A 15,667-nucleotide genomic window follows, 5' to 3' on the forward strand; every position below is an offset into this window, starting at 1 on the left:
TTGTGTGCCACTATGTCTTCAAGTTCATGATTTAAAAAAACAGCCATTCAGAGCTCTTCTTGGTGACCGAGGTGTGTCATAACATTGGGAGATGCTGCTTGGATCGTACTCTATGACTATAAAATTAACAAACCAGAATTTCTTGTGTGCCTCACAGACATGGCACACATGGGACGAGTTACTTCTATAGTGACAAGTTTGTTGTCACCCAAGCTGTGGCTGGCTAGAGGCAGGAGCATGTGACCCTCCTGCTCCTCCACGGGGCCACCACTTGCTTCAGCACTGCAGCCATGTCTCTGTTTAAATTCCTCTCCTCCAAAATGCTGCCCCGTCCCATATCTGCCCCTGACTAAAGCCGCCCCTGCCTGCTGTCCCTTTTGATAAAGGACGCACTACTATCTGACGTGCTTTATGCTCTTCTGAGCATGTGTGCCCATAGGCTGGCCTCTGCCACAGAGGCTCTGTGAGGAAGGGAACTTGACTCCCTCACTGCTGTTGCCTCCACTGCTACAGGGCAGTCAGACTCCAAGTAAGAAAGCTCAAGAAGACAGGGAGTCAACACGTGACAGAAAGGCCGGGAGATGGGCCCACTGGTAAAGGGCCTACCATGCAAGCATGAGGACCTATGTAATCCATATGACTTGCAAGTGACCACCTTTGCTCCCCAGAGCTGAATAGAGACAAATGCTAACAGCACTGAAGCTGGACTTTACATCAGTACCTGGCTACTGAGCCCAGAAGCCATGTAAGAAGCCAGCTACTGCAGCACAATCTGTAATCCCAGCACTCTGGGCAGACACAAGGGGCCCCTGACCAGCCACCCTGCTTGAACTGACAAGGTCCCGGCTCAGGGAGACACCCTGCCTCAAAAAAAAAAAAAAAAAATAGTGGGACTCAGTTAAGAGTTAAGGAAGATACTGGCATTGGCCTCCAGTCTCCATATTCACATGTACCCTCAAGGTGCACACACCTACATGTATATAACACACATACACACACACACACACACACACGAGCAAGAAAGATGACAGAAAACAGCAAAAGTGACAAATAAGCTCAGACGAGTCGTAGCTGGTGTCACACTTCTTAGGGTCAGCTGTGGGGTGCTTATTTCATGATAAATGGGTCCCCTGAAAAAGATGTTCCACTAGTTCTAGAAGTATTTGGTGGTGTTTACTGTTATAACTACAAAGAACCCCTTTTAATGCCTCTCTTTGTCAGTGACCCACAGCTACAAGGTGACCCTTGACAAAGTCAGCGGAGGATGAGTTCAGAGCTAGTTTGTGCTGATGTAACTGCTGGTATTTTAAGTTTCTGTGCTTTGCTGACAATCGGGATTCACTGCTCATGCTGACTCCCTGCAGCTCTTTGGGGGTTTGCTGAACAGCTATCTTGGTGAGCTCAGTCTGCTAACAGCACCGTGAAATGGGTGACTCAGAAACAACAGTACTCGTTTCCAAACATGAGATGCTTGCAATCAGAGCGTTTGCAAGGGCAGGCCCTAAGAAGCTGCCTCTTCCCACAGCAGCAGGAGTGTAAGCGAGCTCTCTAGGGTCTCAGGGCTCACTCCTGTTGAGGGCTCTACCCCTGGAACCTAACCATCTCCCAGGGGCCCCACCTCCCACCAGCGCACTGTGAACTCCATTTCAACATAGGGGTGGGGGCAAACCTTCAGTCCAGCATCATGGCATGGATGCTGTCTGTGAGCAGGAGGCGATCTGTGATGCCCCGCGGATGCCTGCATTTCTAGCACTGATTTTGGTTGCTTTCAAGGGGCAGCTAAGACTAAGCCGGACTTCACCCATGTTTTCTTCTCCTAAGCGCCCGCCTACCTTCATGCTCAACCCACCAGTAGGTACCTGAGAAGCTACAGTAAGAGGGCGTTCTTTGATGTTTCAGAAAGATTAATAGGAAAGATCATTTCCTTTCCCTTATAATGTTATATCTCCCCCACCCTCGCTTTCAAAGTTCAGCAATCCAGAGTCAAAGTTGCAGGCAAAGGAAAGCCTTACAAAGAATCATGCTAGAAAAAAATATTTAAATTATGTTGGAATCTTCACCACATTTTTAAAAACATGCCCATGTACCCAGCCCCCAACTCCCAGAAAGTAAGCCTCCTTCATATTCCAGTTAGAAAAAAATATTAAGCTGAAAATAAAGATTCCAAGAACAATAGCCGCTAGGCTAAGTTTTCGCTGAAAACGATTTTATGAGAATTCAGAAGCAACACGTTCTGAAAACTTCCATCCAACTGTCTACTGAACACGCTCCTTCATCTCTGCTCCCTGCAGAATGGAGCCTAACAGTGGGACAGTCCTGCTGATACTGAGTTGGTAATTTGTGTGAAGCTGGTGTTTTATGTCTAGCTGTTCTCAACAGACACCTATCAAGTGTTAGGCCGCTGCTTACAGTACGTACTTTTACTGCACAGACCTGCAGTCTTCTTGCAGTCTTGTGAGTGCTTCTTCTCCGAGGTAAGGCTTTCTGGGATGAGCACAGAAGTGCACACTGTAGGTGAGGTCCCCGTGGCAGATAATCTGCTGGGGAATGACATGGAGTAGGAGGTCCGCTGCCTCGTCCACGTGGCCACTTCCCTCTCTTTATGGAGCAGCTGCTCGTCCATCAGCAGAGTTATGACCTGCTTCGACCTCTCCCGGATGTAGTGACCTGAAAAATACCCGAGAGCTTGCTTAAACATGGAAAAACTGATGAAAACTATAATTAATTTTATTCTAAAGAAAATGAAGAAGTGACAATGTAGCAAAGTGGAAAGGCAGGAAGACTGTGGGCGACACACTCCTCTCTGTGCGCACTGAGCAAACACATCATCAATACGTGATGGAATTGCATCTTATCTGGCATTATACTTTTCATTTTAAATGCATTATTGGATTTTTCTTGGAAAGCCATCCATACGCTGCAATAAATCAACTAACACAGGCACGCAAAGAAGGTTTGAGCGTGAGGCTAGGGAGATTGGGCAGTGGGTAAAGTGCTTGCGCTGAGGGCAGGAGAACTTGAGTACAGATCCCCGGAACCCACCTCAAACCTAAGAGTGGCGGCATGTGCCTGCAGCCTCCATGCTGGGAAACCTAGACCGGAGGCCAGAGATGCACTGACCAGCCAATCTAATCAAACTGGCACGCTCTGGGTTCAGTGCAACCCTATCTCAAAAAATAAGGTAGAGAGGAATTGAGGAACACATCTGTCTCAACTTCTGGCCTCCACTTGTACCTGCACAGACCAGCAAGTGTGTGCACAGACCAGCAAGTGTGTGCACAGACCAGCAAGTGTGTGCACAGACCAGCAAGTGTGTGCACAGACCAGCAAGTGTGTGCACAGACCAGCAAGTGTGTGCAAAAAGGTTACTTTCTCCAGTCTCGTCTCCTAGCCACTTCTTCCTCCCGAATTTCCTTTATATTTTTAAACCCTGTTCTGAACACCCCTAGTTTCTGGTGGACACCTCACAGTGTGTGCTGGGCCCTCTCAGTGTCATATGAAAAGCGGACGTCTGCTGGAGCTCTTGGGGATGATGTCAAGAGCGGTCTTTCCCTGACGACAGGGGCACCGTTTAGATTTGGAGATTTAAAAAAAAAAAAATTGTGTCATGCTACCCTTTTGTCCCGACCAGTACCTCATCCTGCAGCCTGAGCCTCTTCCCAGTACCACAGAAACTCAGGCAGCTGTTGCTTCCATGCAGGCTCCCCGACTTATCCGTCCTCTCCTCAGACACCGCTTCCTCCTCAGAGCTGCATTTCTCTGAAGAAGCCCCACCTCATCCATCAGTTTATCCCCCCTCCTTTGTGTCTCCCCCTGGCATCTGCCCCTGCCCACTGTCACCTGTGTGTTCCCTTGTTGTTTGCTTCCTCTCTGGGAATATAAACCCCATGAGAGGAGTCTTACTCCAGACACTGATGGCACATAACATATATTCAATAAATATTTACTAAGTGAATGAATTAAGAAAGAAACATTATCAAAAAGTTTCAAATGTTCTCCTGGCTATGGTGTAAATGAAGCAGATTGCTGAAAGATGCTGGGAGCCAATTTACAACTTAGCTGCCTGAGAAAGTTGCTTGGCTTAAAATAGCCTCCTGCAATACCCCCAATTAGAAACTAGAAATCATGGGCTGGAATTGGAACATTTTACTTAGAATCTGTGGGGACTGGTGGGGTGCAGGAGAAGCTCACTCGCTCCAAGTGGCAAGCAGGCACAGCAAGCAGAAAGATGGTTGCCCTGGTGGGAGCCTCCTCCCTAAAGCATCCGACTCCCACAAGGGAACAGAGCAGCTTCAGGAAGGCCAGGCCACTGCATTCTGCCCCAAAGAGGAGTGGGCATCTCATTTCACTCTGCCTAATTCCCTGAGCTACCATTCTGTGCCCTCTGTACCAGTCAGGGTTCCTCTAAAGCCCCATATCAAGAAGTAAGAAAAGTCAAGAAGAGCCCCTAAGTCTGTTTCAAGGAGGAGATAAACAACAAAAGCATCCATTCACTTCTATGCTTCTGAAAAGACCCGAAGGAAGACACAGCATAAAACCCTTACAGCACAGGAAGGACAACAGCTTCCTGTCTGAAAGAAGAAAGGAATGGGGCAAGATTAGAAAACACAGATTCTCTGAACTGCGTCTCACTCCAGTCTGAGGGCTCCCTCTCCTTCCTCTAAACTGAAGGAATCCAGGATGGCTGACTGGCATGGTTTGAAGCAGTCACGTGCACTGTTATGGCAGAGGGTGGGGGCTACAATACACAACCTCCAGTGGCAAAGCACAGCATGAGACTTCGAGGTGGCTTGGCAGCTAAGGGTACTAGTGACTCTTGCAGAGGCCCCAGGTTCAGTTCCCAGCACCCACGTGGTGGCTCACAGCCATGATTCCCTCCAGCTCCAGGGGATCCAGCTCTCTTCTCTGGCTTCTGTGAGCACCAGGCATGCACGTGATGCACATATATCATGCAGGCAAAACACCCACACACATACAGTAAAGATAATAAATATTTTTAAGAGAGAATCACAAAGTGTGACAAAAATATTAATAAAAACACATAAAAATTAATAAAGACGTAGAATGGGAGCAAGATCAATATGTGGTAAGTTATTTCTCCACCGGTGAAATGAGCCAATCCAAGCCAGATCAGAGTACATTAAATGCAGGCTTATGGGAAGCTGCTCTGGGGAGGGCAAGGAAGGAGAGAGGGGAGGGGAAGAGAAAAAGATAAAGTGCCCATGCAGAGAAAAGGAAAGGGGGAAGAAGAGGAGGAAGAGAGGAAGAAACCAAAATGTCCGGGTTACATAGCCTCTGGGGGAAGGGCAGCTCAGCCCCTGGACTGGAAAGTTCAGGGTTGGGGGTGGACTATGCTAGGTAGGGACTGAGGGATGCTGGGAAAACCTGGAGGCCAGGTCTGCTCTGATGTGTAAAAGGTGCACCTCAGCCCCTTGTCCTGGGTCTGAAACCTAACAAGAAAGAAGGAGGGCCAAGCAGAAGGCCAACCTGGGCCCTCTCAAACACAAGGTAAGAGACTGGAGATGAGCACCACTAGAGCAGCTGTGCAAGAGACTGGTGTCCAAGCATAGCTGCTTCTGCAGCCATTGAATCATCCCTTGAGCAGCTGAGAGCAAGAGAGAGTTCTGAGCACTGAGGACACAGCAAGGAAAGGGGACAAGTGCATGTATGCACTGGGTGAGTCACCCAGCAAGTATTAACAGGGTGATTTCAAGCCAAAATGAGTTTTCCAAAGAAAGTACGGAAGGGTGACATGCTGGACATGAATGTGGGGTGCAGTCACATAAGTCTTAGTGAGGAGGGTACACAGCCCTGGCCACTTAGAGACGTGACACGGTTTGAAGCTGCCCACTTGATAGATGGCTTTTCCTCCAACATCCACAAAGGAGAGGACTCTACTTGCTTGTCCCCAGGACATTCAGCAGTGTGTGAAATGGAGACACATGGCAAGGAACGTTTCCCAAATGCTGGAGAAGGAGAGACTCAGAGGTTCTGGGCATTAATGTCTGTTATAGAAGAATATGTGTGCTAAGAGATATGCCTGTCTTCAATAACACTCAAGATATGTTAACAGTCTGCCTGCCTCCCTCTTGAACAGTCCTACCCACATCCTCTCTTCTAACTGCATTCCTGTTGCAGTGAATTTTACTTCCATTCTACATGGGCAATATGAACATACAATGCCCCTCCCCCATTCATATATCAGGTCTACCAACCAAACCCACCAACTCTATCCTTCCTCTCCATCTCCCTCAGTTCAGATCGTGTGTTGCCTATAGTAAGTAGCGTGTTATCTACCTATTAATCTTCCCTCCAATCTACCTTCTAAGAGGCCTAAAGAGGGCAGGGACAGGAAGAGAGAAGCTGCTACATCAGTGATTCTCAACCTTCCTAAAGCTGTGACCCTTCAATGCAGTTGCTAATGCTGTAGTAGCCCCCAATCATGAGATCACTTGGTTGCCACTTTATAACTATAAATTTGCTATTGTTAGGAACCACAATGTGAATGTCTGATATGTGACCCCCAAAAGAATCCCAACCCACAGGCACTGAACTAAAGTCTCTGACCAAGTTATTTCTATTAAAAAAAAAAATCCTCTTTCAGTCAGGGGCTGAAAGGGTGTCTCGTGGAGCCCCTGCCTAGGATCCTCAAGGTCCTGACTTCCGTCCACAGCACTACAAAAACAGACAAGACAAAACCCCATCCGTTGTGTTGGCACAGTAAAGCTATGCTTCAAAGCACTGCTCTGCTCCACACACCTGGTAGTTCTGAGGCACTGCCAGCCTCAAAAACAAGATTAAAAAAAAAAAAAAAAACTCCACAGAGAAATACAAAGGAGAAAGTCACATGTGTGGCTCAAGCCACAGGGCTGCTGAGCTCTCTTGATCTGGTGTCGAGGACCTGAACCACTTAGGTGTCAGAGATCACCCTTTGGGGTGAGGGTCTGCACTCACTGCTCTCTGGGATAGATCTACTGAGAGCTACTTATATGGACCTAGAAGCAGGCACAACACAGTCTTACCACATGGAACTAGGTGAAGTCGCCTGTTGGCCCTAGCCTGGGTCTGTAACGACAAGGCTCAGACTCCAGGCCACTTTGGGAAGGCTGTACTGCAGCCCAGCAGTGAACAGAGTAAATACAACTGAGCAACAGCATGAAGGCCAAGTGGGCATGTGAAGTTGTGGGAAGACCCTCTCCGTCCATGAGTCTGAAGCTGTCACTCTAACCCACACTACACAGTCAGTAAGTCTAGTCCCACTCCAATGAAATGTATCTAGAGGATCTTCTTCTACAGAATCAATATTCTGTAGGATTTTAAATTTTTCTTCAAAAGATTTAAAAATAAACTATTGGGAAGTTACCACAGGGCAGGAGAGAGGGTTCAGAAGGTAGAGTGCTTCTTGCCCAAGTCTGACACCTAAGTTTGATCCCTGGGACCCACATACTAGTGAGCTGCTCGCACACTGTGATCCCAGCGCTCCTACAGGGAAGTGGGAGGAATCCAGAGAATCCGCAGAAGCTCACAGTCCAGCAGCCCAGAGTGGCAGAGACTGAAACAAGAGACCTGCCTCAAACAACATGAGAGGGAAGAACGGAATCCCAAAAGTTGTCCTGACTGCCACATACATGCACGCGAGTGCACACACACACACACACACACATGTAAATAAGAACATGGAGTCATGTAACAAACTCAAGATGAGCATGAGGCAAATAGGACCAGAAGATAGGACCGACTCAAATAAACATCCAGCTACGAAACTACAGTACAAACGGAGGCTAACCACCTTCACCATCGTAGACTCAACAGCTGAGTAGAGCCATGATGGAGGCAAACAGCACCATGTGTTCCAAGTACAGCAGTAAGGCCACAAGACTAAAAGTAACTAAAAGCCATAAAAGACAGATAGCAAGACCCAGTACTCATCCAGAAGTTTCCAAAAAAGATAGTTAGGTAATAGTAAAATAGCAGCGTTCAGAAGGACAAGCTCTAGGTGAGTCTTGAATCCTCACAGCCCTGGCTGGGGAGCTCACAGGCCCCAGGGGGAGAACCTGTGGCTATTATTTTACAGACTGACTAAAGCATCTGTCCTGGCTGGTTTTGTGTCAACTTGACCCAGCTGGAGTTACCACAGAAAAAGGAGCTTCAGTTGAGGAAATGCCTCCATGAGATCCAGCTGTAAGGCATTTTCTCAATTAGTGATCAAGGGGGAAAGGCCCCTTGTGGGTGGGACCATCTCTGGACTGGCAGTCTTGGTTCTACAAGAGAGCAGGCTGAGCAAGCCAGGGGAGGCAAGCCAGTAAAGAACATCCCTCCATAGCCTCTGCATTAGCTCCTGCTTCCTGACCTGCTTGAGTTCCAGTCCTGACTTCCTTGGTGATGAACAACAGTATGGAAGTGTAAGCCAAATAAACCTTTTCCTCCCCAACTTGCTTCTTGGTCATGATGTTTGTGCAGGAATAGAAACCCTGACTAAGACAGCATCAAAGTGCCTTCTAAACTCATTTATCTATACCCACCATTAGTGCAGTTCTCTGACCTCACCAGAGAAGCCTCTCTGTACAGAGACTCACGACCCATCAACATGTAGAGAACATGTGCCTTTGGAGGCCCAACGGTAAATGGGACATCTGCATCACACCTCACTACAGAAAGACCATAAGGATGAGACAGGACTACTGTACTTGTGAACTTGAAGCAGCTATGGTTGCCTGACCAAGACCTGCATAAGCTCCAGCCAGTCAACATTCCAGAACAGGAGGCAGGGGGAACACGTGAGTCCTTACCCCTACATGGGGAGCTATGGACAGTTAATGGTTTCTCGGGAACTTTTTAGAGACAGTTTTCTTCAAGGGTGTGGTCTCCTGTAGGTAGACATTCTAAAGGAAAACACTTAGCATGAACTGGAATCAGTGGGCAATTAAAAAAAAAGTCCCTGGGTTGGAAAGGAGTGTGATTGTGTGATTAGAGAGTGTCTGGGAGAAGTTAAGGGAAGGAGTAGGGTGTGAATAAGATAAAAATACATTGTATGCAAGTATGACATACTCAAACACTAATAACATGTCACTTTAAAAATTGTCTTTGTTCATACATACTTGTAATCCTATAAGCACACAGGAAGCTGAGGCAGGAAGATCACAAGTTCAAGCCCAGCCAGGGCTACACAGGAGACTGCTTCAAAGGATCCAAGGGAACTGGTGAGAAAGCTCAGTGGGTGAAGGAGCTTGTGGCCAGCCTGGCAACCTGGGTTCTAGCCTCAGAATCCACATGGTGGAATAATAAAATAATAAATATAGATGCTGATTTGGTGTGAGTATGTGCTGTGTGTGTAGCAAAGGCCACGGGACTAGTGGGGAGGTCAGAGGATAACTCGCAGGAGTCAGTTCACTCCATCCCCCCTGTGGGATCTGGGACGTTAAACCCCGGTGATTAAGCTTGGCAGCAAGTGCTGTTCCCACTGAATCACTTCACTGCCAAGTCCCCAAAAAAATTAATGAGAAAAATTCTAGGGCTCAATGGATTCTATTCCCTGCACTACAAAAGAAGAGTGGAGAAAACCAACCTCCCCGTAAAGTCAGTAACAATAAACCTGCACCCAGAAACAGTGTTGGAAACAGGAGAACCACAGCAGAGGTCTCTCCCAGATGGCTTCTTCAGAGGGAGAGGAACAAAGGTAACCATCATTGGGTTTTTAGGTTAAGACAATAGCAGGCTGTCTCTCTTGGCTGTAGGTAAGTGCTGCAGTATTAAACTAAGCCTAGATCAGGATGAACTATATCTGGACAGCATTTTCCTTGTTAAGAAAATTCTGAGGGGTTGGAGAGATGGCTCAGTGGTTAAGAGCACAGACTGCTCTAGCCAGACAGTGGTAGGGACACACCTTTAATCCCAGCACTTGGGAGGCAGAGGCAGGTGGATTTCTCAGTTCGAGGTCAGCCTGGTCTACAGAATGAGTTCTAGGATAGCTAGGGCTACATAGTGAAACCCTGTCTCGAAAAACAAAAAACAAAAAACAAAACAAAAAGAGTACTGACTGCTCTCCCAGAGGTCCTGAGTTCAATTCCCAGCAACCACATGGTGGCTCACAATCATCTGTAATGAGATCTGATGCCCTCTTCTGGTGTGTCTGAAGACAGCTACAGTGTACTCATACATAAAATAAATAAATAAATCTTAAAAAAGAAAGAGCCGGGCGGTGATGGTGCATGCCTTTAATCCTAGCACTTGGGAGGCAGAGGCAGGCGGATTTCTGAGTTCGAGGCCAGCCTGGTCTACAGAGTGAGTTCCAGGACAGCCAGGGCTATACAGAGAAACCCTGTTTTGAAAAACCACCCCCCCAAAAAAAACCAAGAAGAAAGAGAGAGAGAGAGAGAGAGAGAGAGAAGGAAGGAAGGAAACAGCAAAGAAAGAAGCAAGGAGAGAAAGCTCTGAATTACGTATGGGGCTGGAAAGATGGCTCAGCAATTAAGTGCATTTCACTCTTCCAGAAAAACAGGTCTTAGCACCCACATGACAGCTCTCAATCAGCTATAACTGCAGTTCCAGAGGATCTGATGTCCTCTCTTGGCCTCTGTAGACACTGCACACACATAGTGCACAAACATGCATGCAGGCAAAACACTCATACACATACAAATAAATATTTTTTAAAAAAGAAAATTACTAGTGAGAATTAGTTGTCTAAATAGCATCTTTTATGGTTAAGCCTATGTCTGTAGAGTGAAATTCCCTTGAACTATTAAAAACAACATAGCAATCACTATAGTTTTTTCCTATACTTTCCTGTTGGGTACTTAAGTCCATGTAGATGAGCAAAATTAACTTTTTTGGTTGTTGGTTTGTTTTTGTTTTGTTTTGTTTTGTTTTGTTTGTCAAGGCCAGTTGAGAATCTGGTCCTCCAGTCACTTGGCTTGAGAAGGGCTTCTGGCTCCTCTGGTCAGGGCCTTGCTTGGCTGTGGCTTTGCTTGGAAGCATGGACACAGTTATTCCTGTGTTGTTCCTCCTCTTTACAGAGTAGGCGCTGGTTAGTCTACCCAGTGAAGCCCCCATATTTCGAATAAAGAGATTATCTTAGAAGCTAACAGTCCAGTGGCTCCTGGACTTGAGGCCTTGGCTGTGGCTGTGGGGTCAGAGCTGGGATCCTTCTGCCTCCCTGACTCATCAACCTCTATGCTTCGGTTGTGAGAAATGCCCAGTTCTAATGGCACACTAACATTTTCATAGCTGGTCTTCTGGGATCTAGCGCATGGATACTGAAGAATCAATTATGTCTTGTATTACTATCTCTCTGTAGGGTTGAGATGTGCTTCCCACCAATAGGGGGCTGGAACAATGTCTCTGGACAACGGATCCAGAAAGTTCTGCAACAGGATAATGGCAGCATTGTAAATCAGACAACACTAAGAAAAATAGGGCAGCTCAAGCCAGCTCAGAATTATCACCAACCCTGCTTCTGGGCAAAGTAATGGGAGTCCCATCAGAGCATCTGTCTTCTTGCTAAGAAAGTGCTAGGGCAGCTGCCTCTTCTATAAGTGAGAATAGAGAATGATAGGTGATAGATTACAATTCTATTAGAATTGCATTATAAAAAAAAAGCGATCAGGGTTGGAGCGAGCGGGGCCAGAGTGAGCTGGAGAAGGGGGTGAGAAGGGGGGTTAAAAAAAAAAGAGATGAGACCAGGCAGTGTGGTGTATGCCTTTAATCCCAACACTTGGAAGGGAGAGACAGGAGGATCTTTGGGTTCAAGACCAGCCTAGTTTATAGAGAGAGTTTCAAGACAGCCAGGCAGCCAGGGCTACATAGAGAAATCCTGGTGTGTTTGTGTTTGTGTGGATGTGTGTGTGTGTGTGTGTGTGTGTGTGTGTGTGTGTGAGAGAGAGAGAGAGAGAGAGAGAGAGAGAGAGAGAGAGAGAGAGAATGAATATGAATGGTTATCTCGAGAAAAAGAAGAAACTAGGAGAGAGAATACAGGCCAAGGCCTGAACTGGCTGAGACCCTTCATTTCCCTGGTGGAAACATGACCAAGTAGAGCTGAAGACCCACAAGTGGCCTGTCCACCTTCACTGCCTTGGTTGGGGCTGAGAATTAACAGAAGAGTCAAGTGTGGTCTGCTAGCTTCTCTTCAAGGAGGTTCTAGGGAGGAGTTAGGTGAGATGTGTTTTAGAGAAGGAAGTAGTCAAGGAAGGGGAGGAGCTGGACTCATAAAGGCATTCAGTTGGGGCTGCGGCTTCCAGACAGCTCCTCCCTGATCAAATCACCAAGCATGTGTCCTTGTGGGCCCTAGGTGTCCTCCCTCGTGTACCCAGCACACCAGGAAGGAATCAGCACCTGATAAAATGTAGAAATTCCCTTCCAAGTGTCTTTAGTACCTTGGCTCAAGGTCGTCATGCAGCACTCTGCTGCTAAGCCAGTCTCCCTGCCTCTCAGCATCCCTGGCCTCCAGCCTTCCAGAGCACATGGGAGAACAGAGTGTCAGGAGTATGCCTGAGCCTTCGGACAGACGTGGGGAATATAAAACCAAGGCCCTGGAGGCTGTGCAGCGTCTTGGTTCTCTCTTAGCTTTAAACCCTTTAAGTTTTAACGTCAGCCTTCCCAGAGTTCTTGGGTTTTCTGGTTTTACTGTTTTGAGACAGGGTTTCACAGAGCTCAGACAGACTGGAAACTTGCTATGTAGCTGAGGCTAGCTTTGAATGCCTGTTCCTCCTTCGCTTTACAGTGTGCTCTTTGGTCCAAGTATATAGCTCACGACTATCATCCCTGTACTTGATACCTGGTTGCTTTAGATGAGGTCTCTCACTGACCTTGGAGCTCACTGACTAGGCTAGGCTGACTAGCCAGTTGTCCTGTCTCTTCAGTGTTAGGATTATAGCATGTGCCACGAGGCCTGACTTTTTTTTATGTGGGTACTAGGGATTGAATTCAGGTCCCCACACTTGCACAGCAAGCACTCTCTTCAAAACACTATTTGACACTTTTACTAGGACGGACACACACACATACACACACACCAAGAGAGAGAAAGGCGGAGGGAGGAATTGGCATGTAAATCGAGGTCTTAATGCCAGTGTACTAAGGACTGTGATGGACATGGGGCTGGCTGAGGAGAACTGCATCTCTTACCCAGGACCATAGGCAAGGCCTTCCTACTGAGCACTCGCTCTGAGCTCTCTGTTTCAGTGAGAGCACATGTCCCAAGAAATGCAGATAACAAAAAATCGGGCCCTAATAGTATTAGACTGATGGCTTGTTATGTGCCTGACCCTCAAATACATCTCTAATGCCAACGGGCACTCTCCGAGCTCATTATGAAGTCTACTTTATGAAAGAGAATAGCAAGGCTTAAGGTGATGAAGAAACTTGCCCAAAGTCAGAGTGTTAGTGAGTTGGAGCAGAGACAGGCTCAGTAAAGATGGTACACGTCTCAATTCTTTGACTGACCTTGGCCTATGATCCATTGCTATTTATCTGATGAGAATCCAGAGTAACTATGTTGACACAGCACTGCCAGCCCTCGCCTGCCTCTCTCCCTCTCTCTCTTCTGTTTGCTTTCTCTGCCTTTGCTGGGCACGATAAATACAGTACAGCAGAAAGACTTAGCAGGTGAGGGAAGGTCACTTTCAAGTTTAAACGAATTCAAGCCTTGCTTCTTGTGCTCACAATTATCAGTCCAACTCTATTTGTTGAAAGGGAACAAACGGCTGAAACATGTCACTGTGTTAAGTAAACGAACTGTGCTTAAATGCACAGTGATATAAGCTAAAGCCACAGGCTCATGACGACCCAAAACCTGTGATGTTTTGGAAAACATCCTTTCATAAAAACAAAAAACAAACAAACAAACAAAAAGACTCTGGGAGCCTGCATTAACTAGCCCACCACCAATGCATATCTAAAACTGCATTTATTAGTCTGCAACCACACATCAGATTAATGTTTTGACTAGTGCTGTCTAACAAGAGTAGGGGGAAAAAAGAAGACATTAAGTCTGATCCACTCTGAAGCTAGAGAGCTTTCCCTGCACAGTGCTTAGCCGCTGTATCATACTGGCTGAGAACTGTCTGTCTCCTTCAACCCCAGGTCTAGACTTCTCTGCACAGGAGCAATACAGTTGTTTGATTTGTTTGCAGTTGTTTGATTTTGTAGCCTTGACTTGGCTAATCACATCTAAAGTAAATACTCATGTGTTTAAAAGGTGTTTTTCTTGCATTTTTGCTAGTGAGCCTAGCCTTTAACAGCCTAGCCATCTTTCCAGGTATGGTAAGTAGTACATGTCTTTAATCCCAGAACTCGGGAGGCAGAGGCAGGCAGATTTCTGAGTTCGAGGCCAGCCTGATCTACAGAGTGAGTTCCAGGACAGCCAGGGCTACAAAGAGAAACCCTGTTTCAAAAAACCAAAAAAAAAAAAAAAAAAAAAAGAAAGAAAGAAAAGAAAAGAAAAAGAAAAAGAAAGAAAGAAATCAAATACCTGGTGTTTTCTTTCCTTCTTTGAGAATCTGAATCCAAACCACCCCAAGAGATTTTAGTCATTTATAGCCTAAGTATAAATATTATTATAAATATAAATAAAACATTATATTTCTAGAATATTTGCTTCTGCACTTTAATGTACAGTTGTGATCGAGGGCTTAAATAAAAGGCTTGGTTTGTTTAAAGTTTGGTGGGTTATTGGTACGGCGCATCACTGTTGGAGACAGGACAGAGAAGCAGAAGCACCCTAGACACAAACCAGCCATGAGTACGGATGTGAGATGCCTTGTTCCTAAGAGAGAGACTGAGGATGGCCCTAGGAAGCCAACATAGCAATGTACCAAAGTCTGCTACTTCCAGGAAAATGGCTTTACATAGCTTTCTAATAACACTGAAATTTTGTTCTTTTAAAATGTGTCCATTTTTGAAATATGACTTTAATTTAAATATGTGGATATATGCAAAAATGGCCTATGTAAATAAAAGCAACTGCAATTTCACAACTCACTTAGTTCAGAATAAAAAGGCACTTAACAACCTATAATGAACATATTTTCAAAAATCTAGTTTTAGAAGAATATCACTGAGCGTCCTGGTGCACATCTTTAATCCCAACACTTAGGAGGCAGAGTCAGGTGGATCTCTGTGAGTTCAAGGCCAACCTGGTCTACAAAGCAAGTCCAGGACAGCCAGGGCTGGTTACCATGAGAAACCCTGTCTTAAAAAAACAAAAACATATTTGTCTAAGTGTATGATTTGATAGTATGACAAAGTTTCACATTTCTTTGAGCATTTACTAAACAATTTCAATTAAGCACATTCTAGAAGTTCACTGAAACCTTGTAAAGGTATTTTACAGGCTTGGTTATGAGAGGCTCTTTGGTATAGGAACAGAATCTGATTAAGTGGAGTTGGGATGCATGGGTTCTAACTGTGTTCAGTTTAGTGGTTGTACAGCCTTACATCCCTCTGAGCTTTAGCTTCTTGTCTCTGTGAGAGATGATATTCCCAGCAGAACCCCCTACCCACAGGGATATGTTCTAAGGTTCCAGTAGGCATCTCAAGCTATGGATAGTCCAAACCCTACAGGCCCTAGGCTTTTCCTACATCTGTGCCCTTGTGGTGATGTTCAGTTATAAATCAGGCACAGAAAACCCCAGCTCTTTCTGTTGGAGGAGAGATAGGATTAGAACTGTTT

At 46.0% G+C, this 15,667-nt stretch overlaps 1 protein-coding gene across 8 annotated transcripts in view; it reads right to left on the minus strand.

The window, feature by feature from the left end:
- The window catches only part of Enthd1 (ENTH domain containing 1), a 113,469-nt gene that overhangs the window by 80,366 nt on the left and 17,436 nt on the right, over window positions 1-15,667 (minus strand). For 6 of the 8 annotated variants that reach the window (XM_006521134.3, XM_011245686.2, XM_017316687.1 and 3 more), the window contains one exon: window positions 2,419-2,667. In XM_006521134.3, the coding sequence (XP_006521197.1) occupies window positions 2,419-2,667 (249 nt within the window). The remainder of the gene's footprint in view (window positions 1-2,418; window positions 2,668-15,667) is intronic. The other 2 variants (XM_030248626.1, XM_017316685.2) reach the window with 1 other exon arrangement.

The sequence above is a fragment of the Mus musculus genome, chromosome 15, assembly GCF_000001635.26.
Source record: "Mus musculus strain C57BL/6J chromosome 15, GRCm38.p6 C57BL/6J".
Classification (NCBI taxonomy): domain Eukaryota; kingdom Metazoa; phylum Chordata; class Mammalia; order Rodentia; family Muridae; genus Mus; species Mus musculus.